Genomic DNA, 25,844 nt, shown 5'->3' with positions numbered 1-25,844 from the left:
CAAACTTTATACACACATATACATATATTTGGTATTCCAATAAGTGGTTGTGTAATGATATTCTAAATACGCAATTAGAAATTGTTCCATGACTGTTTTTCAGTCCATGAAGATATCCACTACGGAGTTATGTAGTGGTTAAACAAATGGTCGATGGCGATTAATCATAATGGCAGCCATGTTTCTTGACTCATCTAGCTCAAAGATGGAGTTCAAAATTGAAAAGAGAAGGAGAGAATAACCACAGTGTGGATGTAGGAGTTACAGCGGAACCTTGCTTAGCGTCATTAATTTATTCCAGAAGTACCAACTCTAATCAAAATGGGTGTTAACCAAATACATTTTTCCAATAAGAAACAATGTAAATCCAATTAATCTGTTCTAAAAAGTCAAAAATGTGAACACAAAACATATTTGTATAGTTTTCCAGTTATAGTTTTACATGCAGAAAACAATTGGAAATATATTTAAATACATATAAATGGTGAATGAAAGGGATAAATGAGCATTTCAGGTTAACGTTCCCTTCACAGAAGAAGTGACTGACTGAAAATGGAGTCAACCGCTGATGACATCATAGACGGGCAACATAACTACTGGTTGCAGTCACCATTTTGTTTAGCTAGCTAATTAGGAAGTATGTTTTGTGATTAAATTGAATACATTAAGAACACAGGAGGACTCACACAGTCTATTAATAACACGACAAGCTATGCACAAACCGGAGAATGCACGCAAACCAAGGCAAATTGTCGCGTAAAATGTGGCGTTAATCGAAAAAACACGCTAACTGGGGTGGACGCTAACCGAGGTTCTACTGTATGGTAGCTAATGTTTGATGTTTTTGTTGAACAGCGCCTCACAATTTACCAACAATCGATTCCATATCAGTTCTTAACTTATCCCAATACTAATCCACTGGATGATTCTGAATATTCACTACTTTCTGCTGTGTTCATCCAAAGTACCACCAAGTTCCAGATGAGTACTTCACCAGCGCAGTGGTCTTGTCTCTGATCCTTGCTGCCTTGTGTGGCCTTGTCTATCTTCTTATCATACCACAGTATGTAGACCCCATTTTCCCCCTATTTGTATCTTTAGTGTGATTACATGTAGTTTTTGTATCACTTAACTTTTGTTTTGTATTCGTATCTCATTCAGGGGCACGGTGGTACTGGTGCTTCTTGTTTTCTGCATCTGTTTCCTGGTAGCGTGTATCATGTACCTGCATATCACTAGAGTCCAGGTATGTTCTTCTTATTCACACTTAAAGTTGTCCAGTGTAACAGACAATATATTCATTGTAATTCATCTCTGGCTTTGCTGACCAAAGGGAAATATATATTGCAATTTTGACAAAGCCTTTCAAGATTGCTTCCTAAGCTTCCTATACCATATTAACGTTTTAGCTTTCTGACGGTTGAAAAAGTCAAAATTATTAGGCACTATCTGTCTGCCATTTTCTCTACCACTGGTCACAGTTTTAAATCCATCCACTTTCTATGATTAAAAAAAAAAAAAATTTAAAGATCCTATTACGGCTTCATGGTGAGTGAAACTCGGAGACCTGAGTTCAATTCCACTCTCAGCCATCTCTGTGTGGAGTTTGCATGTTCTCCCTGTGCATGCGTGGGTTTTCTCCGGGTACTCCGGTTTCCTCCCACATTCCAAAAACATGCTAGGTTATTTGGCGACTCCAAATTTTCCATAGGTATGAATGTGAGTGTGAATGGTTGTTTGTCTATATGTGCTCTGTGATTGGCTGGTGACTAGTCCAGGGTGTACCCCGTCTCTCGACCGAAGACAGCTGGGATAGGCTCCAGCACCCCCCAGCGACCCTTGTGAGGATAATGAATGAATGAATGAAAAAGGAGCCTATTACTTTGAGATATCAAACACAAGCGGGTGAAAGTACGTAGCTTAGATCAAAGGTCAAATAAGGTCAAAACCTGGTGTTAATAAACAGTGTTACGGCGTAATGTCAAAGGTCAAGATTAAATTCATATATACATTCACTTTAATATTTATCTGAAGATGAAGTTTGACACTTTCCTTCCTTGGACTTTTTGATGACCATGGCTACTCTGACTACGGTTGTAACTGCCAATGTCCGTGGGTTGATCACAGCTTTTGTCTTGACTCAATGTTAAAGCAATGGGAAATTTCAACCTTCTTTAATATTTGGCGTAGAGAAGTGAATGAGGTATCAAATTAAAGTTCCAGTCATGCAGATCAGGTAGAATTAATCACAGACTCAATTTAATTCTATATGTTAATTCATTCATTGTTAATTCAACCTGGAGTGTTGGTTGCACTTTATTCTAATAAAATGTGAATACATATGCCATTATTTATTGTTGACTTGTTTGTTTTATATCCGTAATTAATTTCTACCCAATTTGAGTTTTACTACTACATTTTGGTTTCATTATGTTTTTTGTTATTTTTATTGTGTCTCTCTCAGTGTTTTCCAGGGTGCCTGTCCATTCAGATCCGCACTGCTCTCTGCATCTTCATAGTGCTCTTAATCTACGCTGTGGCCCAGGCCTGTGTGGTAAGGCAGCAAAGCCATCCATTCTTTTCACGCAGAATGCTAAACATCTCTTTCTGTTTGCCTCCTATACAGGTGGGCTGCATGCCCTGGTTGTGGGGCGGTGCCAACATCAACACCTCCATTGTCATTATTGATGTGGACAGCAGCGCCAACCACACCGTGGCCGAGCTGCCTTGCGACGGTGCCCATTACGCCTTCCTGTCATGCGTGGTGGGCACACTTACCCTGGCGCTCTTCCTACGCGTCTCCTGGATGCCAAAGATGGTACTCATGCTCCTCCTGGGGGTGTTGTACGTCACCGTGTTGGAGCTCAGCGGATTTCGCAAGACCGCCGGGTGGGTGAGAGTCCCGCGACGCAGTGGGACACGCCAACATCAGACTGCAGCAGCTCTGCAATCATGCAAATGGGCTGCTTGTTTGCACCTTTTAATTTTCTGTTGTTTCCTCCAAAAGGAGGTGACGGTAACACATTACAGTACATCTCATCAGCCTACAGATCTTGTTTTGGCATGAAGTTATTGGCTGCCAGTGTTAAGAAAGAAAGTCACATGTCTCTGATACATTGAGGGTAACAGATTAGCAGGAGTTTGGGTGAGTTATTGTTCTTTTTCTTTGATGTACATGTGTCTCTTTATTATCAATTTAGAAATATGTCTCAAAATTGACAGATGCCAAAGAAGAAACTTATCTCAGAGCTACCACCATGGTGTAGGACTTGCCTTTCCCAATGATCCAAGGAGCTGAGTGGTCAAGGACTTTTATGCCCCTGGTAGAACCACCCATGACAAACAGCTCCTTGGTGAGGGACCAGACACAGGTATCTCAAATAGAACCCTATGACGAGCGACACATGTGGACCAAAGTCACTGGGGCCTCTGTCTAGAGTCAGACACACTTGGATGCCCGACAAGTGCTCTGAAACCAGTCAGGGCTGAACTTGTTTTTTTTCGACCGGCGGGGATGGCATTTCTTGTTGCCCCCTTTACCCACCCACGTTGGCAGCAACACTGAGACCTGATGTGATTTGGAGGAACGTCTTCCTGATCTGAACCTGAGCATTGCTCATCACAGATCGTCAATGAAAAACATCCTGTTCAAGCGTAAACATCTTTTGTGAAAGCGTACTCCTGTAGAGAGACGAAACTTCATAACATTTATATTCAAGTTGAATGGTTTGATATTTATGTGCTGGTTGAAAATTGAGTTTCCTCCTCCTGACACGATTAGCTATGAGAGTGTTTTGTGTTGGAATCAAAGCAGCATTCTCTTTGCTTTCTCTGTCTAACTTTACACGACTCCATGGGGGATCTCTCCAAGCCTCCTTAGTAATTTCCTGGGTGGTCTGTCCGGCTTGGTTCTGACTTGTGCATTTGGTCTCTTCCATAGTGGGGGGTCTTTCCACATCCGGGGCTACGAGCCCATCCTGTCTCTGTTGCTCTTCGTCAGTGCCCTGGCCCTCCACTCCCGACAGCTTGACCTCAAACTGCGCTTGGACTTCCTGTGGGCTGTGCAGGTCAGCCAGTGTGCGTCTGTTGAGCACAATAGAATCTTGATTTGCCATTTGCTGCATTTAAAGTCTTGGCTTATGTGTGGAGGACTGATATTTATAAACTGCCAGCTTGTTCTGGCTCAATCTCATTTGGCATTTGAAGTGTAGAAAAGGGACTATTTTGCATCATGAGTTGGCAATAATGATGTAACCACTTAAATAGCAACATTTAGATGATGCTAAAGATGATATTATCATACACACGAGGTGTTTTAGTGACCCCAGGTGGTGAAAGTGTGTACTAAGTGTTTTCAATCTTGACAGGCCGAGGAGGAACGGGATGGCATGGAAAAAGTCAAACTGGATAACCGCAGGATCCTGTTCAATCTGTTGCCAGCACACGTGGCGCAACACTTCCTGCTGTCCAACCCCAGGAACATGGTGAGCCTCGCTCATAGACAGGCAGACACACACAAAGACCATCAGGTAGATACAAAAAAAGAAGCGTGGAACAGCAGTCAAACACATTACGGTACAGATATTTGACACTTTTTTTTCTTTTCATCCTGCTAGGATCTGTACTACCAGTCCTACGCACAAGTGGGCGTGCTCTTTGCCTCCATCCCAAACTTCAATGACTTCTACATCGAATTGGATGGCAACAACATGGGAGTGGAGTGCTTGAGACTGCTGAATGAGATCATTGCTGACTTTGATGAGGTGCGTTATTGATTCACAGCATCGAGAAGATTCACACTTTTAACATGCTTCTTTCACAGTTGATGGATAAGGAGTGCTACAGAGACATCGAGAAGATCAAGACCATAGGCAGTACCTACATGGCAGCTGTGGGCCTCGTCCCTACCATAGGAACCAAGGTGATGTGTGTGTACATGTTTGCCTGTTGTTTGGATCCCCCATAGAAAAGCATTTAATAATCTGTATATAATAATCTGTTCCAAGGTACAATCAGTCACCATCATAGTAACATTTTAACACTATCATACAAGTGGTCAGTTAACTCAGTGGTTCCTAAACTTTTTTTGAAGCTCCCACCTTTTGAGGATTGTGAATGATGGGCAAAACATTTTTTTCATTTGTTTCCCTATGATTTGAAAAAAAAACAAACAATAGTGTCACTTCACCCATGTAGTGTCTACATTATTATCATTATGTTGTGCTTCTGTAGGCCAAAAAGTCAATTTCTGACCACTTGAGCACCATAGCGGACTACGCCATTGAGATGTTTGACGTTCTGGATGAAATCAACTATCAGTCTTACAACGAGTTTGTCCTGCGAGTGGGTATGTCGGCTCACTTTAGTGAAAGATAAAAAGTATCTTGTGTCATGACTAGTGGATTTAACCCATGGTGTGTGCTGGTCTTGTATAGGAATCAATGTGGGTCCTGTGGTGGCAGGTGTCATTGGTGCACGGCGACCCCAGTATGACATCTGGGGGAACACAGTCAATGTGGCCAGTCGTATGGACAGCACTGGAGTACCTGGGAAGATACAGGTGCCAAAAGCACAAGTCTCATCTTTTAACAAACACGTAAACAAATGAAAGGGGCGTGAATGCTGTGTTTTTTGGACAACAGCAGCAAAACTGTTATTGCAGTTTTATCATAATTGCTTCAACTTTGTGTTATATATTTCATTAAATTATATGTATTTTTGTATGCTTTACACACTGTAGTTTTTCCCAAGCATTTGATTTAATAACAGTTGTAATTGTATTATTTATCATTCATTCATTCATTTTACAGGGTACACCCCGGACTGGTCGCCAGCCAATCACAGGGCACATAGTATAGACAAACAACCATTCACACTCACATTCATACCTATGAACAATTTGGAGTCGGCAATTAACCTAGCGTGTTTTTGGAGTACCCGGAGAAAACCCACGCACGCAGGAGAAATTTATAAGATACCATTAATTTATAATGAAAAAAAATTAATTCCTGAAAATTAAAATGGTTAATTAAAATGGCCCAAATTGTACAGTTCATTTGTCCTGTTCGGTCAAATTTGACCTGTTTTAAAATGAAAATAAGCGTCAGATGACTGTACTTGTATTCATAAAAGCCTAAGAGAATTCTTATGCAGACTGTGATGCTAAAATGCATATTTAAAAAAATGTTTGATACGAGTATGATTCAAAACGTGACTTGTTTGATACCTATGTGACTTACCTAACATACCTAATGACATGCATAATACGATAGGTGGCTGTGCAAAGTTAAGTACTGTAATTGGCAAATTTAGCGGACCAAAATACGATGCAAATGTTTTGAAGAAGAGATGACTGGAGAGATACAACCTGTAACCTGTAGTTGAAGCGCAAAGTAAAATTCAAGAAAATATAGTGGAGTTGAGTTGCTAAAGCATCCTCTGATCTTTTCAGCCTTTTCACCACAAGCTGACTTGATGCCAAAAGAACTTGACATTTCCATGTACAGTATTCATTTATTGTAATTAAAGAAAAATATTTTCCAAAATGATTAATAATCATGATTAATCACATGAACAGAAAGTTAAATAACAGGACAGGATTATATATATGTATATATGTATGTAAAAGCTCCAAATGAACAGAAAAAAGCCACATTGTGTGGTTTACTTTCCTGTGCTCTCCATCTATTGATGAGTTGATTTACGATCTGTATACAATGCAGGTAACGGAAGACGTCTACCGCCTGCTGAATTCCGACTATGATCTGGTGTGCCGTGGCAAAGTGAGTGTGAAGGGCAAAGGGGAGATGCTGACCTACTTCCTGGAAGGCAAGGTGCAGGGCGTCGGCACGGCCACCACATCTTCCGTGGTGCGCTCGGCCAGCCTGGCTCGCCGCATCCACTCATGCGGAAAGACCAGTGTGCCCATCAACATGGGCAGCGTCTCCCCAGCTGCCACCCAGGTGAACGCCGCCAACAGCCAACCGACATGCCTGCCCTCTTCCCGCGTGCCTGCATTGGGTGAGGAGGAGGATGAAGAGGCTATGGAAGTGATTGAGATCGAGGCGGATGTTGCAGTGTAGACACAAACATGAAGGTGAAGGTAAGAAAAGCCTCGATGGAGGAGACTTTCCTAGCCAGCGGCCACGTTCAGTCAGGAAATGAGCCATCACATATGGCGATGTGATTCAGACAATCATACAATCATTTTTAGGGAGCTGCTTGCCAGCCTTCACCTCCACGTACAATGTGCATCGCTACAGAGGACATATTCTATATATTGATCACGGGACTGATCATGCTACTGCTTTTGCACTGTCTTTCTAATGATGCCAAGGATGCATTGCATTATTTACACATGTCACATGGTGTTTCTTTTCTGGTGCGCCTCAGCATGCATGTGTGTACTTGTGAGTGTGTATGCAAGTGTGGTGTGATGGTGTTGTATGACACAGCAGCGCAACATCTTATTGTAAAATAGACAAGCTCCCCTTGAAAGAAACCAAAGTTAATGATCTCTTCAAGGAATATTTGTGATGTTTGCCTCCGATTGCCATCCACCCTCAGATTAGCTAAAACGTGTTTTGTTTTTTTTCTGACATACAAGTACAGTGGAACTTCTAAAGTTGAATGCGTGTTATTTGTTTTGAATTGTAACTCTTTCCCACAGGGAATAATAGGAATGTAAATAATCAGTTTTAGAGTCAAACTGTAACTATCATAAAATCTTTTTTCTTAAACTTTAAACCCCGTGGCTTATACAGCGGTGTGGCTAATTTATAGCTATGCTCTCGTGTAATCGCTTAAATACAAGTCAGTGAGGAAATGGTATCTCTTTCTTTGGCAGGAACCAATCACAAGCTAGAAGTGAAGTCACAACAAGCTTGTCAACCAACTGGAAATCACAGGAGATCATTATTCAATATAACAGTCTGACTCACTGTCACCACAGAAGGCTAAACTCATCACACAGCAACTTAACAATCAATTCCCAGAGTAGATTTCATCCCAGCAAAACATTCAATTGGTTATGGCTACTCGGGCGCTGCAATTCCGCCTGTGGGAGCCAGAGGAGCCCAAAGCTTACTTCTCTTAACATCCCTTGTTAAGGCTAATGTTTTTTTTTTTACAAAAAAAGGCACAAGGCACTAAGAATGAATTATGTGACTCTCAGCTGAGGTGCCAAATGATATGAGGGTGTTTAATTAAAGTTACGAAATGTTACATTTAAATTTCAGCAAAAACGTAACCATTGTTAATATTAAAATGTAAATCTCGATTTCAACTTTTACTGCAAAGGTGATTCACATTGCCGCTCGTGTTTTTAACATCAATTGTTATTAGGTGTGTCACGAAACACAGACAAGTTTAACAGAGGATACAATTATTTCAAAAAATATTGTATATGACAATATATTTCTATATACTAATTTATTTTCTACTAAATTATTTCTAATGTACACCACCAAGACAATGAAACTGTATGACTGACAAAAGGGCTCACTCCATTAATGCAATTTTTCAATGGAACAAACACGTCAAGGTGCTGAAAGCAACAAACACCCTTCCTGCCTGTTTGGAGGCACTACCTGTTTGTCCCCCACAGACACACCTGCACATGGCAATATACTGAGGCCGGCAAATTATCATTCATTTTAATGTATTGTGTGATAAATTAATTGATTTATTATTATTCCAGGCATAGTGCCCACAAATGAGACGCCTTTTAATTGAGAAGCACTGCCTTACGTCAACTTCTTCTGCTTTTGTTGAGGCTTTTGTGGTAAATAAACCCCCAAAAGGCAAATGAAAAAAACTACCATGTACAGAAGGTATGATTTGATGCTCATCTGATATGCTAGCAATCCAATGTTGACATTTTGCCAAACTTTAGAGCACATGTTCCAGAAAATCTTTGATGGAATTCCAAAATGCACCATCTCAGGGTTTTTGGACTTTAGAGGTTCCACTGTATGTTGTCACCACTCCTCTGGTGGCCAAGCCACATGTCTGATTTCTTGTGTGAAGGAGATGCGCATGTATACAAAATAGATGAATCTGGTCTTTGCTGCTATGGAAATGTTATTTGCAGTCATAAGGTGGAGTGTTAACACTCCATACATACCTGAGTAGAGTATTACATAGACAGTATTAAAGCACACACAGTTTGCACAACGCAAATTTACTTTACAACACAGAAACTTGGTGCAATGTTTGGCACACATTCCTACTATCTACACCGTATAGTTGTATCTTTACTATATTATTATCTGCATTATTTTTTTTTTTACTTGAGCTGCAAACGTCCTGTTTCTGCCTTACTCTATAAGCTTACAGTGTTTGCGACCTGCTTTTTTACAGTACGTAGATATATTCACTTTAATATGCAGGTCATATTTTTTTTGTAAATAGCCAAAAAGCAAACATGTAAACTATGTGGAAACGTGTACAGTGTAAAGTTGGTTTATTGAATATTTTGTAATAAAGACAATATTGATGTATAAAACAGTCATAGGCTCACATAGCTTTGTGGATAAGAATAGTGAAGATGAAGTGCTCCTAGTGTTTGTTCGTATTGGAAACTCTGTCAATAGCTAGTTCAGCCATTTTGATACTGTAAAATTGAATCGATATTGTCAATAGATAAATTAGGTCATTCATGCTGCATTCAATGGCACTTTTAATGACACTTTACAATGTACTGCTATTTTACAATGTATTATCTTCATGTGACATTCAAAGATGCCTTATACTGCAAGGGTGTCCAAAGTGTCCCAATTTTTGTTATTATTGGCCTCTTGGCACATTCTGGAAATGTCATTTCTTATCCGGGTTGCAGGGGCAGTAGTCTCAGTCGGGAAGTCCGGTCTTTAACACTAAGGCATTCCCCAGGCCAGCTGTGAGACCCTCCAGCGTGTCCTCTGTCTGCCCCGGGGCTTTCTGAAGCCACCTCAACTGGCTCCTCTCGATGTGAAGGAGGAGCGACTCTACTCTGGACCCAAAGTGCTTCACAGTGAAGTGAACCCATTATTCATTCACTCCTCAGTCACACAGTGGCGGTGGTAAACTATATCTGTACCCACAGCTGTCCTGGGGCAGAACGGCCTCTCCGACCACCACCAAACATTCATTCACATTCATACACCGTTGCAGGTGAAGCACAAGAACAGTGACAGCGATTTGCCAACCTTTTAGTTTCTGGATGTATTTGAATTATTTTATTCAGTATTCAATACTGTTATTACAGAACCATAGTTTATCAATAAGTATTGAATGATAATGCATTAAAAAAAATGAAACACCTGGCTTTACATTTACAGTAAAGAGAAACCCTGTGCTCTGACCTTTGACTTTCAGCCTAAAGAAGCATGTGGACGTGCTGCTGTGAGTCAGCACAGTGGAGTCCAGGCCAACACTGGTTTGGTTAAAGATTACCTCAGGTTCTTTTTGAAGTCTGTGTCAGTCCAGGTAGACATGTAACCTTAGCATCAAATAATATAGCACATGTCATCATGCTGACACGAAACGACTACACACATTGCAAAAAAAGAGTCAAGAATCCATCGTTAAAACAACGAGTGTTGTTTTAACGATGGTGCTCAAGTCCACACAGTAGGACATGACGTTAAGCAACAAGGGGGACCTGAGGTGAAAGACACAAACAAACAATCCTCCCACGCGTCAGGGCTTCACAGGGTCAAGCTGTGAAGACATTTCTACACATGTTTTGTTCTAGAAAGTGAATGAACATGACAGAATGATGTCTAGTTATCCTTAAATACACAAATTAACGAGCTTTGTTCAGTTAAACCTTGATTTCATTGGCAGCTGCTTGTCGTTAGGTTGCACTAGTGATGTCAATCACTAATCAAGGGTGGCGTTTTCATACGGATTAAATTATATTCAACAGGATGAAAAAAACTTTATCTATCCAGGTTTCAACAAAGACAATTGTGTTGCGTCTGTGCGCATGCGTAGTCTAGCTTTACAAAACAGGCTCTTAATTTAACTCGCTTTACATGACATCAAGCTTGTCAGGAAACATCGCCGCCACCTGGGGTTGGATTCTGGAGGCTTCCACGATGAACGCTAAGCTGTCGAGTGTGAGTTTTTATGTTTTTGCAAGTATGTAAAAATATTTTAGCTTCAAACGGCAGCTTTAAAATTTAGCTTGACGCATTTGCCAAGGTGCACGACACAAGATACATGTATCACAAATGCTAGTATTATTGTTCAGAATTGTGCTCTATAGCAGCCCGTTTAGGGCAAAACACATCAAACATCTGCAACACACACTTACAATGTACTCAAATACACACTGATTTTTGGCACACATGCCCCTAAACAGGGCAAAACACATCAAAAATCTGTATACACAAACACAATTCTCGCACACACTGATAATGGGTACACACGCACGTTAAAAAGCCGTGTACACACACCGACAACAGGCACACCCAGATATAATATTCACACAGTTAGTAGTAGTTTTCTTCTCTGTTTAAACTTGGGTTATTCAGTGTGTGTGGAAAATTAAATTCGGTGCGCCCGGAAGCTCAGTGTAACCGGAAGACACCTGAAACTGAGTTGTGACTTTCAGAATAAAATACACTCAAGCTAAACATGCTAAAACTCTAAATTGGCAAGGAACCGAGGTGGTTTGTTCTCATGGATTGTAAATGTACGCAAAATAATGAATAATGAGTCATTGGCTCTTAAGTAGGAAGTTTTTACAGCAAAGACTATAAAAATGTTTAAAATTGAGAACATTATTTTGAAGCGGTAAAATCGGAAGTAGCTGTAGTGGTGTCTTCCTGTAAAAACAAAACGTTTACATTGATGTCGGCTTTATTATAAAAACTTCATACTTGAGAGACAAGGACTCATTATTCATTTTGTGTACATTTACAATCCATAAGAACAAACCACATCACTTGCTTGCTAATTTTGAGTTTCAGCATGTTTAGCATGCGTGTATTTTATTCTGAAAGTCACAACTCAGTTTCAGTTTTTTCCGGTGACACTGAACTGAGCTTCCGGGAGCACCAAATTGATTTGGCCCGTTGAATAACTTAAGTTGTCCATGTGAATATTATATCTGGGTGTGCGTGTTTATTTGCGTGTATGTGCCTGTTGTCGGTATGTATACACGGCTTTTTAACGTGCATGTGTACCCATTATATGTATGTGTGTGTGTGTGTGTGTGTGTGTGTGTGTGTGAATTGTGTTTCTGTGTACATATTTTTTATGTGTTTTGCCCTGTTTCAGAGCATATGTGCCAAAAATCAGTGGGTGTTTGAGTACATCGGGTGTGTGCAGATGTTTGATGTGTTTTGCCCTAAACGGCCTCCCATCGTGTGATGCTTAAACAACACTAACCATGTTTCTTCAAATATTTGGCCCTAGTCTAACATACGGCATGTTGCCATGATTTAAATTTACTCATGACTTGGATTTAATTATATATCAATCTCATCAATCAATTTGGAGTCGCCAATTAACCTAGCATGTTTTTGGAATGTGGGAGGAAACAGGAGTCCCCAGAGAAAACTCCACACAGAGATGGCCGAGGGTGGGAGCCTAGACTCTGGGATTACTGAGTGCAAATGTTATTGTTTAGAGTTCTGTGTAGTGTTTGTGCACACTTTGCCACGCTAACAGTAAAGGGATACTTCAGTGTAAACTGGTGGACAAGAAGTTATTTCTTACTGCGGCTTTAATTTCAATAGAACATTGTATTGCCAGGTTCTCCAGCTGGCAACCATCCAGGAGGAATCTGAATGTGAGGATGTAGATGAAAGAATTCAAATTCAAGAAGAGCGTGAACAAAGAGTGACATCAGACAGTGAGAGAGAGGAGGAGAAGGATGATGATGAGGATGATGATGAGGATGATGATGGTCTTCTGAAGGTCCTCAGGCCCAAGCGACGGTCTCGCAGGAGTCACCTGGAACACTCATCTTTTCACGACTCTGGGCTTGATGACAACAGCCACGCAAGTCGGGGGAGTTCATGGAGGGACCGTATGAGCAGAATAAAAGCAACTGACATACGGAAACATTACAAGAGGAACATCAAACCACACCAGAAAAAGGAGAAAAAGAGGGCGTCTCATTTTGTGAGTTGTCATTTTTGTAAAGCTCTGTCTACACAGAAACCTTCCTGGGATTTTTTTTTTCTTTTTTGGTGGGGTGTAAAAAAAAAAATTGTGCGTCCACACTGATTAGATTAGTAAATAGTTGTATCCAGGCAGGAACGGATCACTGGGTGAAAAGGATGTAATACACAAGGCATGCTCATAAGTTGGTCCTTTTTCCTCTACAATGAAATGGAATTACTTCAAGTCATTTTTGGACTTTGAGAGAAGAAAATATCAGGAGAATGTCAACTGGGGTGAGTCATGCCAGTCAAAATGTTCAGTTATGTTTGCTTGTCGTCAGCTCACCTCTGGTCACGTGACGGCAGCAGGCCAACAAGCAGTGGATTTGCTCGCCTACACGGAAACAAACTATCAACTTAACCATGTTGTACTGTACAGAGATGTGTGCATCACTTTCATACATTTCCTCTTATCCATGAGGGATATTCTTCACTGGTATCGCAGCAAAGGGGTTTCTGGGGCTATTCCTTTTAGATCGGGAGCTATTACCCATTACAGGACTCATTAAATTTTTTTCTTGGCCCATTGCACTTTCTAAATATATAATGCAACAATAACTTTTTAATGGGAAAAAACTGTAATATTCCAAGGAATATATAATATAAGGGAAAAATTACATTTTAGTAGTATGAAGTTGAAATATAAAATATTTTAAAAGCTGAAAGATTATAGAAAAACAATTGTATAAAGTTTTGGAAAATTTGGTTGCAAAAGTTGTTATAAGAATAAAGTTGAAATCTGTTAATTTACAAGACAGTTTAAATTGGACTATATATATATTTTTAATGGAAAAATGCTGTATATATTTTCAAAATATTAAGAGAAAATGGCATTAAAATGTGTAATTGTGGTAATAAAGCCATATTGTGACTTGCGTACAAAGATTATTTGTGGAGAAAGTTTAAAAGTCGTGGGTATGCTGGAGCCTATCCCAGCTGTCTTCAGGCGATAGGCGGGGTACACCCTGGACTGGTTGCCAGCCAATCACAGGGCACATATAGACAAACAACCATTCACACTCACATTCATACCTATGGACAATTTGAAGTCACCAATTAACCTAGCATGTTTTTGGAATACAGTATATAATGTCTTAACATTATCTATATATGTTGCTTTACAATATATCCAAGTGGCCCTTCACTCCTTTGATTTTTAAATATATATTTTTTAATATTTAGATGCTTTAGATGCCCACTGAGCTGGAGTCTCATGTGATCTTGCTTATGCAAATTCTGGGGGCAAAAAATCTCCATGGAATTCATCAATTGTTAAATAGCCTACTTTAATTTTTTTCTGTTCTAACATCCTGTTCTTGTCACAGGATGAGTTTCCCCAGTGGCTGATGGATGTGATGGTCAACATTGAGGAGGCCAAAACTCATCAGCTGGTGATAGAGTGACACGAGGAGTCCCACCGGTACAGAGACCATGTGATAATGTCCATTTTCCTTTCTCTTTAATATCTGCCATTATGGCAGTGTGCATAAGTGTTCCATGACGTAAAAATCGCTTCTATTCTTAATTTGGTCTACATGTATTACACCTTAGGTTCTGCCTTCTTGTGCCATAATCGTCATTTTTCAGAGACTGTTGATGCATGTTAGGATAAACATTTAATGCAAACCACAATATCACCGACAAGGGTCGTTTTGCTACTCAGTGTTTGTGTGTACTTGTACTTGTTTTTAGTTTTGGGCAGAATTATGATTATGCATGGAAAACTCTACAAGGAAAGCATTTTTTTAATGAAGCGGCAATAAATGCAAATAGTTGATTTTGTAAAAAAAAAAAAAAATCAATAAAGTAAGTAAACTAATTTGTAATTTGACTCAAGTAAAGTCAAGGAACGTCGTTCTACGAGAGTTATACATTTGCATTAAAAAAATCTGACTTTACAAAATGTTCAGCGTTATATTTGTCTCACATTCATGTGTATGTGACAAAGACGCTCTCATCTTCCCTCGCTGTGGAAGACATACATAAACAAGATGGCCGCGGCGCTCTGTCACGGAAGACGATGTGAGCGTCTTTGTCACAGAGTGTTGCGTTTATGTTTTTGTTGTTAACCGTTGATGGCGTAGCCGACTTTGGGTTCTGGTTGCCATTTCTTATATAAGCGATATTGTTATGAGTTATGCTTACAAAGACATTTGTGATCAAAATACATTAAGAACACATTTGGGCTCACGTAGTGTATGTAAGAATAACGCAATGACTGGTGCCATATTGTACATACATTGTGCAAAATGTATGCAAACCGATGCAAAGTTTTGCCATATAGTTTCAACTTTAACTGAAAAACACGCTAACTGGGGCGGATGCTAACCAAAGTTACTCTGTAATTACGTTACAATTACAGTAAAAAGTGTAAAAAGTGAACTTAACAGCACATGCAGTGATGCTACTATATCTTTTTGGAACACAAAAAAAGCCAAAGAAAAAGCAAAACACCTGCAGAGGCGATTATGTCACACTCGAGCAAGATCATGCACGACTTTTGTTCAATATCAGTGTCATACACTTTAAATACATTTCTATATTAAAATGTCCCCAAGCACTTGAAGAGGTTATCGTGTAGTGTTTTGTACACAAGGTCAGCAATGATTCATTGGGTCAGTGGGACCCGTGTAACTCACAGCATTGGCTTGAAACCTCATCAGGACAGGTCAAACAATGCGGACACTTGTAAAGCTGTTTTAGCTTGTTTATTTATGAAGGAAACTTAATGGTAATGGTTTAGTTGTTGCTTTATGAAGTTACATTGATGTACATCATGTGTTTACAGCTTAGAAAAGATCAAATGAGAGGCCAGGGTTCAAAACGTGGTGTTCGAGTCTGATTGTGTTGAGGTGTGTGTTATACTTGCCGCAAATACTACACTAAAGGAAGCAACCAATTACTGACCGCTTTCTTCAGACAAACATGTTATGATTCTACTCTAAGGGGGGTGGGAGTTATGCAATTCTTAAAAAAAAAAGTTTATCTCCCTGATAAGATGAACCTTAAGTAAATAGACTGAAGGAGAAAATAAGGTTTTGGTGTCAAAACATGGTTAAAAAACACTGAATTGATTAGGCAAACATGATTATTATTGTGTTCTTAAAGAAACAGGCATCATCAGTGAGTCAGTAGCTGCCCCAAACAAGCTTGTTTTGCTCTCCAATCGCTTTGTTCCAAAGTCAATATTGACTGCAGACCTTGTGAACCTGCAGCCACGCACGTCAAGCGGGGTCAATCCACTTCTGTAGGCAACCTGTCAATCATTAAACCCCTCCATGGAGGCCAGGCTGATGTATAAATAAGGCTGCATGCTGGATGGACCAGCAGAAAAAGTAACAAAGATGTGTTCATTATACAAGAAGATGCTGCTGCTGCTGTTGCTGGCCATCATGGCAGCGGTGGCGAGGTCCTCCCCAGTAGTTGGACTGGAGCCCATCCGCTGTGCCCCATGCACCCAGGAGAAACTGAACGAGTGTCCCGCTATTCCAGCCGACTGCGGGCAGGTGCTGAGGGAGCCCGGCTGTGGCTGCTGCATGGCGTGCGCCCTGGAGAGTGGGAGCTCCTGCGGCGTGTACACGGCCCACTGTGCTAACGGACTACGCTGCATGCCCCGGCCCGGGGAAGCTAGGCCTCTGCATGCTTTGACACGGGGCCAGGGAGTCTGCACTGAGGATCTGACCCAAGGTAGTCTCAGCATCTTGACCTCAGCTAATATGATGAATGATTGAATGCTTTTTGTGTGATTAGAGGACACTGAAGGGGTCCCGGACCACAGCTCCCTGCAGTACCTCCTAGGAGACACTGCAGAGGCACATGAGAGCTTCAGGGCCAAAGTGAATGAAATTCGGAACAAACTGGTCCAGCAGGTGAGGGAAAAAAACTATACAAATGCAATTTTACCTTCCTTCCACAAGAGGGAATATAAATTTGTTTTGGATTCTCCTCACTTGCCACCTCTGCGCAGGGTCCGTGCCACATTGAGTTGCACGCCGCTCTGGAGGCGATCGCCAGCTCCCAGCAGGACCTCGGAGAGACGTTTACCACCTTCTACCTCCCAAACTGCGACAAGCACGGCTTCTACAAGGCCAAGCAGGTGAGGCCCTCCATCCCTCAAGAACATTCCAGTACGGTCCATCTGCCCGTGACTAACCTCGTCTGTTTCTCCATCCTCAGTGTGAGTCATCCCTGGTTGGACCGCCCGCTCGCTGCTGGTGCGTCTCCTCGTGGAACGGAAAGGTTATCCCAAGAGCGAGTGAGCTCCCTGGTGACACAGAGTGCCACCAGGAAGTCACTTACTAACAAGTAGTTGTAAATTATTTTATATACCAAGATATATTTATTCATTACTTGTACATTCGAAACAGCATTTTTATTTTTATAAGCTTTCCCGTGTTTTTTTTTCAGTCAATTGTAAATAGGGCAGCACTGTATACATTTGTATTCCTGACTAAATAACTCCATTCCTCAAAAAACCACAGCTCCACAGCCCTGCCAAGCTCATTTCAGGGTTTTTTTTTTTTCTTTCTTTCAAATCTGGAGTTCGGCGGTGCCCCGCCACAACCAAACAACACAGCCGCTCATTCATGCAACATGTTGACATTGTCTGAATGCATCTTCATTTCCTCAATGGGGGATACTTGGATGGCCGCAAGTATGTGCATGTCGGCCAAATGCAAACAAATCAGGGCTCATCCAAGCTGCTTCCCAGCTTCTTCTGACATGGCCTCTTTTTACGTTTGTCTACCTCAGATCACCTCTGTGGGTTTTTTTTTAAACTTTTCCAACATTCTACTATTTATTATCATTCATTCTTGTGTATATGCTTTTATTGTTGATAGCTGAACCATCTGCTGGATTGCATTGTTTAAATGTGTAATATACAATATTGTGCAAACATTTTGGGTCATTATTGTTGTTTTTCCATCTTTTACCTGTAGAATCAAATCAGATAATACAACAGATGGAAGAAAAGGGTACGGTTATTGTAGCATGTAGTGAAATGTGCACTACTTGCAAGGTCTTAACTACGAACTTCTCAACTGGTCACATTATCCTCACAACGGTTGAAGGAGTATGCTGGAGCCTATCCCAGCTGTCTTCGGGCAATGGGGGGGGGGGGGTACACCCTGGACTGGTCGCCAGCCAATCACAGGGCACATATAGACAAACAACCATTCACACTCACATTCATACCTATGGACAATTTGGAGTGGCCAATTAACCTAGCATGTTTTTGGAATGTGGGAGGAAGCCAAAAAGCACCCGAAAAAAAAAAAAAAACACTCACAGGGGAACATGCAAACTCCACACAGAGATGATTATTTCAATAGGTCAACTTAAATTCAGAAGATTAGGTTCATACTGAAATTTCACCCAAAAGCCAAAAATTGCTAGTGTAGCTAATGTAGTAGTATGTCAGAAGCATTCTCAAGACGCTAGATTATATAAAAAGTAATAATGAATGCGGGCTGCACAGCGGTCGAGTGGTTAGTGCCCAGGCCTCTCAGCCAGGAGACCAGAGTTCAATTCCACCCTCGGCCATCTCTGTGTGGAGTTTGCATGTTCCCCCCATGCATGCGTGGATTTTCTCCGGGTACTCCGGTTTCCTCCCACATTCCAAAAACATGCTAGGTTAATTGGTGACTCCAAATTGTCCATTGGTATGAATGTGAGTGTGAATGGTTGTTTGTCTATATGTGCCCTGTGATTGGCTGGCGACCAGTCCAGGGTGTACTCCACCTCTTGCCCGAAGACAGCTGGGATAGGCTCCAGCACCCTCGCCACCCTCGTGAGGTTAAGTGTGCTGTCTGTCATGGTGAAGGGGAGCTAGCGTTGAAATGTACTACTATATATATCCCGCACACTTACACTGCTCGGCCACAACTGCTAATTGTTGGTAGCTAATTGTCTATAGCATGAACCGTGAGAGACCGCCATTAATGCCACTCCCCCAAATCTCATTCAGTTAAATTACAATGATCATAGATCCCATAGCATTTGTCTTTTTGAATGACCTTAAAGTTCACCAATTACCCATTTTTGCATCCTAAGCCACAGTTTGGGAAACCCTGACTGACACAGTATTGTTTGATCATTTTATAGTGCCTTTATTAAGTAAAAATAGACATTTGAGGCTTGCATTATGTTGTAGATGCCAACTACTTATTGACAAAGCAGGGCTTCCCAGACTTTTTCAACTTAAAACATTAAGAATTTGCCAACACATCAACATATACTGTACATAAACTAATAACAGAGCACACTTGAGACATTCTATTACAACAAACACGAGTCCCAAAGCTGTTGAGAAGCCTTTTTTTCTTCCATGGTGACCCAGAAAATTTGACTTGCAACCCATTTTAGGTCCTGAGCCACAGTTTGGGGACCCTTGACGTAAAGATGTAAGTATTACTTTATAAGAAATGGCCCTGCTGACTGATGATGATGTATTTCATGTTTTAGCTGCGTCGGCCCACTCACCTGAGGAGCATTCCCTGCAGGAAGCACTCCTGGAAAGGAGAAACAAAGTAGTAAAACCTACACTGAAGGAATGAATGTGCATAATAATAATGTGCATCTCATCAGAGATAAAGTACTCCAGGTGAGTCTTTGTCAGAAGAGTTTGTTAAGAATCCATCTCCTTCCAAAAAAAAAAAAAAAAGGCTCCGCAGATAGAAATAGCAAACATCCATATATCGGCTGAACCATCTTGACCTCTCTTCCAATATCCTCAGTGTCCGTGGTTGTTTACAGATCTTTCTCGCTGGCAAACAACCCCGCCTGTCTGGCTCCTATTGGCTCTCTGAGTGGTAGTACCGGGCGACTCCTCGTTCCTTCCCATCAAAACCTGGCAAAGGCTGCCCGTATTTGTCCACACACCAACAGAAGCCTCGCTTTCTGCCCTTGGATGGACGGCACTGGAAGTGAAGAGGAGGGACAAAAAAAGGTGGACCAAATGTGCAGAAACTTGAATGTGCAGCATTATGGCTAGCGGGCCACTTTACTCAATGAAGGAGAACAGCGATAGTTAACAGGCATTAATAGGCGGACTGTGCAGAGTGGACGCAGCCTTGGCCGTGCGGTGGTATTTTCAGCTACTTTTATGGTCTACCTCCTGTTACGCACACATATAGAGGCCTTAAAGGTAAACAGAAACCTGCTCAAATATTTGCTTAGGGACGTTCGTGAACAACTGAGAACCGAGATCTATTTTCAGGAGCTGGTGGCAGCACGAATCATCTGTTGCTGATTATACCCCACGGCTCCAAATTATGGGTACTACAAATGACTTACAGAGTCTGTGTGGAGCTACCCGAGGGCTGTTATTTTACTGCCAATTTTACTAAAGGTCAACCTTGGCTCTAGTAAAACATGCAGCCATTGGTTTCAAGGGAGAAGGGCGCTGCTGCTGCTGATCAGCATCCCGTATAATCCTCTTTTGTAACACACACATCGCAACAAGAAGTGTTTTGCAAGAGATTGGAGGAAGAAAAATGCAACTCACCAAGGAGACATTTAATGCTATTAAGGGATCACGTGTCCAAATTAGATTGGCCCACATGAAAAGTCAGCCACTCCTTGAAGCACCCTAAGGGCCGCGGAACAGTACGCTGCGTCCACTCTACATAAACAATGACAATGAGCCTGGTGTTTGTGTGGCTGCTTATGAGATGATTGCGGGTCAAAGGAGAACATGTCCATTAAGCAGGAGGCAGCGCTATGTAATAAGAAAAGCCATGCAGTGCACTGGCGCCTTAAGTGCCTCCATATGAACGCGTCAGAACCGCTTATTTATTACAGAGGGATGCAGGAGGGGAGAGAAGGGGGGGGTGAGATGGCTGCAACTCTATTTCTGGGCCTTCGCTTCTCAAAAGTCCAGCAATTATGGGGTGAGTATGTCGGGTGCCGGCGGCCACCTTGACATCTGTCTCGCTGGAAAAGGTTCCCCGGCGTCATCCTGAGCCAGGCAGCGCCACTGAGGGTTTGGGCCCTGTGGTTCAGTGTCTGCAGTGCCAGTGTGGCTAGGGGTCTACCTCACTTGGTATGGTGGTGCAGTGATGAGGCTCTAATAACTACCGATGAACACAGGAGGACAGATTCACGTCTATAATTGGGGCTGCAGGAGGCCCGCAGTTTGAGTCACTGCACTGAATCTTTATTCATGTAGCGTGCACGGGGCGAGACACTGACGCTTTCTTTGGAAAATACCATATCTTGGGGCAGGGGTCTCAAACACGCCACATTTGGCCCGCAGGACACTAGTTTGAGGCCCCCGCCTTGATATGAAAGTTTAATGTTAGTGCGGCCCGCGCAAGTTTGATATGGATGCTGTATGGTATCATGTACCCAGAAAAAATTATTACGTTTGATTAATGTTCATGTTAAAGGTTATATAACTGTTAATAGTTATCCTCCCTATCCGTGTGGAAGTGGTAAGTTTTTGGCTATTTAAGTTTAAAGGAAATAACTTGAAGGCTACCGTTTAGGTCGCTAGCTCTCTAGTTTGCGAGTTAGCATGTGTCTCAAGACCCTGCAGTTGCGCAATATGTTGTAAATAAAAAGAGTATAAATGTGACTATAGTCGTGTTTTGTCATGTCTACAGGGCTCTGATAATGCTTTGTTCATTTTAATCTGAAAAAAATAATTTGTCTACCCACCAACTATATGTGGTTTCTTAAGTTTTTATTATTTGCCGTTTTATTATTATTATTATTATTATATTTATTTATTACTGATTGATTGATTTTCTTTATTATTGTTTTGTTCATTTATTTTCATCTTATTTTGTGTAGAAAAATAAAAAGTAGGATATTTGAGAACAGTGGAATGTTTTATCAGAGCTTTTATTGTAGAAAATTGGAACCAAAGCAAAGTTTTTAAATTTTTTTTGTTTTTAATAAATGTGTTTTTTTCTGGGGTTTTTTTTGGAAAACCTGATGCGGCCCAGTCTCACCCAGACCCTAGTTCCAGTGGCCCCCAAGTAAATTGAGTTTGAGACCCCTGGCTTAGGGTCCTGTTTATAGATGGATTCAGAGAGCAGTGGTAGCGTTTCTTTACAAAACGGCATTGCGTTGCAAGCACATGACAGTGGTTTTCATATTTTTGTGACAAGTTCTTGCTTCTCTGAATGTTCATATGCTTCCTACCTGTTTTTTCTTATAGAAGCCCTTCTTGTCACAGTTTGGTATGCGGAAACCTCTGGGATTGAGAGTGTCTGTAATCTTCAGGCTGCTGAGAATGCTCACGATCTCTCGTCGACAGGGACCCTGCGCATGATGGAGAAGCAGTTAAGCGCTTACCTTTCATTCTCTCAATATGCAGCTCGCCACATTCGTTGTGTACGCCGTTCCAATTTAGTGCCTATATTAGGTTATTTTTATTGTATACATTATACAAGTGTTCCATATCTGTATGACTTCACTGAACATCCAAAGCAATCTGCAAAATCCACCAAATGCATGTTAACAACAACCCTAGTGTAAATATTGGGCAACAACAAAACAAACATAAATCTTCACACCTCTCCTACTAGCATATTTACATGCACCTCTAGCATACTACTAGCATATTTCACACCTCTACTAGCATATTTACATGCACCTCGAATGCACTATTAATTTTTTCTGACTTATAAATGTTGTTTTATGATGTGAAATGATGCCAAAGTTCCGGATAATGAGGTTTGCGCATTTGGACTCCTGAAAGAAATTTGGGATGGCTCTGTAAGCCTAGTTTCAGAGACTTTTTTTCTAACACTGGCTCACTGTGACATCACTGTGAGCCCTGTGAAAAGTCACTGGCTGAATGAGCACACCCAGGTACAAGTTGTAAGCCTGCGTGTTTAACTGCGCTAACACGGAGCAATGCTTTCCAGGTTTTTCCATCTCTGAGGGAACGCTAACTTGCCAAGCATCAGGCAGAAGTGGTTGGAGTTGCAGATTACAAGTGAAGTGAAAAATATGCGACTGTTTTGTGAGCATGGGCGAAGCTGGACTCTCTGCCAAACTGTTGCTGAAGCCCGATGCCTTGCCAACGTTCCTTGGTCATGTTGAAGAGTTAGAAGCGCAAGCTGTAAGTAGCCATTTTCCTTTATCAATGTCCTAACTGTGTTTATTTTGTGTAAGCGGTTGTCTGTGTAGCATTATAGAGTGTGCATGCAAGGAGCGTCTTACCTGCATGCATGCGGATTACAAGCTCACCAATGTCTGGAGTTACTAATAGCCTTCTTCACCACAATAGGTGGATCTAGTTCTTTTAAACACAGGCATTCCCGCAAAAAACTTGTGATGACCACATTTCGACCAGAATTGTCTGCTTGCAGTCAACGCAGACCTACAATACCACTCTTTGAGGTGATTCATGGTAAGTTGGGATCTCCAACCAGTAGCTCATGAGCTACCAGTAGCTTTTTTATCCACTTTTCAAGTAGCTCTCCAAAGGGTTTATTAATTCATTATTAACCCCTATACCAACATAATTAGAAAGTGGGGTTCGGCAGCAGTCCGGAAGTACTTGAGAGAGCTTGGGAGTACAACCAATCACAGCGGAGTGGGCGTGCCTGGAGGCGGGCCATGGGTGGAATAAATTAAAAAGACTGTTTTGGAAAGCCAAGGAAATCCAGTTGGAATAGGTGCAGATTCTGGAAGATCTACGCAGCTTTCTGTGCGAGTTATTGTGTGTAGCTGCTCTATAAGAGTCCACAACTCAATACATGTGGCCGAATGCGCCCAAACATTTGCATAATAGGTCCCCTTTAATAGGGCTGTCAAATCAATACAATTTTTTATCAGATTAATTACAGTTGTGAAATTAATTAATCATGATTAATCATCATTTGTGAGTGTGAATGGTTGTTGTCTATATGTGCCCTGTGATTGGCTGGCGACCAGTCCAGGGTGTACCCAGCCTCTCGCCCAAAGACAGCTGGGATAGGCTCCAGCACCCCCCGCGACCCTCGTGAGGATAAGCGGTAGAAAATGAATGAATGAATGAATTTTATGATATCCGTTTCATATCCGATCCTCATCCACATTTGAAGAAAACTGAATTGTATCGCTCGTACCATTTGATGTTATAGAACCCTGAATGGGCTCTGTGGTGGACTTGTGAACAGTCCAGGGTGTAGTCCACCTTTCGGCTGAAGTCTGACGGAATAGCCTCTAGCTCCCCACAACCCCGAACAGGATAAGCGGAAGAGGACATTGATGGATGAATGGCTGGATGTGGGATTGGGTGAAGCTTAAAGGCTGAGCCAAAAAGCTTTGTCCTAAAGTCCAAACACTCCGCTCGCTAATCAAAGCGTCCATGCAGCCAAAGCCCAGCACTAGTAGTGGCCAAAGAAGGGATGAAAATAGTAGCAGGGCTTCCCAACCGCCACTCACACCGGCCAATCCATCATCCGTTGGCTCTAGGTGCAGCCGGCACGCGGACGCCTTGTGGCCAAACAACCGCCTGACCCAGGTCAACCGCAGAGCCACGGTCCCCGCTCACTGCTGCCGTGCCATTCTATTGGTCATGAGGCCTGCCAACCTTCAGCAACGGTTCCCCCCAAAACATTTCATCACCCGCAGGAAGAGAAAAACACCAAAGCACAGAGAGAGGAAAAACATTCCAACTGCGTGCTCCGAAGGAAGGAAAATATTGGTTGTGGTACTTACATACTCAGGCTCCGGTTTGATCTCCAGGGAGAAGTTCTGTTGGTCTGTCATGAGTGGTCCTGGAACCTCCATTTTAAAGCTTCTTGTTCTCTTCTGCTGCTCCCGCCGGAGGATTTCGGCCTTGGCAGAAGCGATAAAGGGGTGAAGCAGAGGTCTCGTGGGTCCCACAGGTCTGTGGATGCCGCTGTGGGTCTTCTGGAGGCCAGTGGAGTTACGCTCCTCATCCTGAGCCTCAGTCATCTCTGTCCAGAACATGTGGTTTGGTCATTATGCACTTGGAGGCCAATGACTGCTATACATGTACTAATATATACAAATGGCGGAGAATACATGGACCTCTCATATACTATATTTAGAGTGTAATGTACCTTATTTAGATCATATTTAATGGTCTGGGCTGTACGGTGGTCTAGTGGTTTGCATGTCTGGAGATCGTAACTTTAACCCCAACCCTAATGAGGACAAGCAATATAGAAAATGGATGAATGGCTTTAACAGCCTGTGCACCTCTAACGTACTCTTTTTAGATCATTTTTAATGGTCTGTGAACCTTTAATGTACTACATTTAGACCAAATTGAATGGTCTGTGCATTTTCCAGATCATATGTAATGACATGTAACATTTAAATCATATTTATTGATCCGTGTTGAATGATTTGTACACTTTAATATTTAAGGGTCTGTGCACCTATGATGTATTTATTTAGATTATATTTAATGGTCTATGTACTTTTAGACCATAATGTGCAACACATTATGTGCATCTCCAGATCATATTTATTGATCTGTGCATTTCTAATATACTTCATTTAGACCACATTGAATAGTTTCTGCACCTTAATACTATATACTGTGCATCTCTAATCTATTGTATTCACATCATATTCAATGGTCTGTGCAATTTGAGACCGTAATTAATCGTCTGTGCACCTCTAATGTACTGCATTTACACCATATTTATTGACAAAGTTCTGTACATAGACTATATTGAATGGTCTGTGCACCGCTGGCCCATATTTAATGCA

General features: G+C 41.6%; 4 protein-coding genes and 1 long non-coding RNA gene across 10 annotated transcripts in view; 4 read left to right on the top strand and 1 right to left on the bottom strand.

The window, feature by feature from the left end:
• The window catches only part of LOC131125082 (adenylate cyclase type 1-like), a 47,468-nt gene extending 37,959 nt beyond the window's left edge, over positions 1–9,509 (top strand). Inside the window, exons 10-20 of one of the 6 annotated variants that reach the window (XM_058066235.2) lie at positions 966–1,063; positions 1,162–1,246; positions 2,465–2,554; positions 2,627–2,889; positions 3,941–4,067; positions 4,368–4,484; positions 4,617–4,763; positions 4,823–4,921; positions 5,233–5,347; positions 5,436–5,560; positions 6,723–9,509. In XM_058066235.2, coding sequence (XP_057922218.2) covers positions 966–1,063; positions 1,162–1,246; positions 2,465–2,554; positions 2,627–2,889; positions 3,941–4,067; positions 4,368–4,484; positions 4,617–4,763; positions 4,823–4,921; positions 5,233–5,347; positions 5,436–5,560; positions 6,723–7,082 — 1,626 coding nt within the window. In that variant the 3' untranslated portion in view covers positions 7,083–9,509. Of the gene's footprint in view, positions 1–965; positions 1,064–1,161; positions 1,247–2,464; positions 2,555–2,626; positions 2,890–3,007; positions 3,212–3,247; positions 4,068–4,367; positions 4,530–4,616; positions 4,764–4,822; positions 4,923–5,232; positions 5,348–5,435; positions 5,561–6,722 lie in introns of those variants that run through there. The other 5 variants (XM_058066234.2, XR_013627549.1, XM_058066236.2 and 2 more) reach the window with 5 other exon arrangements.
• A 1,138-nt stretch (positions 9,510–10,647) lies between these two features.
• On the top strand, positions 10,648–14,953 carry LOC144898633 (uncharacterized). The gene is made up of 3 exons (XM_078791558.1): positions 10,648–11,102; positions 12,745–13,116; positions 14,483–14,953. The coding sequence occupies exons 1-3, from the start codon at positions 11,019–11,021 to the stop codon at positions 14,558–14,560; spliced, it is 534 nt and encodes a 177-aa protein (XP_078647684.1). The 5' UTR covers positions 10,648–11,018; the 3' UTR covers positions 14,561–14,953.
• Positions 14,954–16,453: 1,500 nt separating this feature from the next.
• Positions 16,454–17,781, top strand: LOC131126305 (insulin-like growth factor-binding protein 1). The gene is made up of 4 exons (XM_058068672.2): positions 16,454–16,844; positions 16,908–17,026; positions 17,125–17,253; positions 17,334–17,781. Exons 1-4 carry the CDS (start codon positions 16,469–16,471, stop codon positions 17,457–17,459), a joined length of 750 nt encoding a protein of 249 aa, XP_057924655.2. The 5' UTR covers positions 16,454–16,468; the 3' UTR covers positions 17,460–17,781.
• Positions 17,782–19,194: 1,413 nt separating this feature from the next.
• The window catches only part of LOC144898632 (insulin-like growth factor-binding protein 3), a 7,811-nt gene continuing 1,161 nt past the window's right edge, over positions 19,195–25,844 (bottom strand). Inside the window, exons 2-4 of the mRNA XM_078791557.1 lie at positions 24,819–25,060; positions 22,308–22,427; positions 19,195–20,077 (exon numbers count right to left, since the gene is read on the bottom strand). Of these exons, the coding sequence (XP_078647683.1) occupies positions 19,952–20,077; positions 22,308–22,427; positions 24,819–25,060 (488 nt within the window). The 3' untranslated portion in view covers positions 19,195–19,951. The remainder of the gene's footprint in view (positions 20,078–22,307; positions 22,428–24,818; positions 25,061–25,844) is intronic.
• The window catches only part of LOC131125257 (uncharacterized), a 25,233-nt gene continuing 22,400 nt past the window's right edge, over positions 23,012–25,844 (top strand). The window contains exon 1 of the long non-coding RNA XR_013627548.1: positions 23,012–23,232. This is a non-coding gene — a long non-coding RNA (uncharacterized LOC131125257). The remainder of the gene's footprint in view (positions 23,233–25,844) is intronic.

This window comes from Doryrhamphus excisus, linkage group LG6 (genome assembly GCF_037039965.1).
Source record: "Doryrhamphus excisus strain RoL-2023G ecotype Guam linkage group LG6, RoL_Dexc_Guam_v1.1, whole genome shotgun sequence".
Classification (NCBI taxonomy): Eukaryota; Metazoa; Chordata; class Actinopteri; order Syngnathiformes; family Syngnathidae; genus Doryrhamphus; species Doryrhamphus excisus.
Note: the sequence above shows the minus strand (reverse complement) of the source record. Positions and strands in the feature narration are given on the sequence as shown.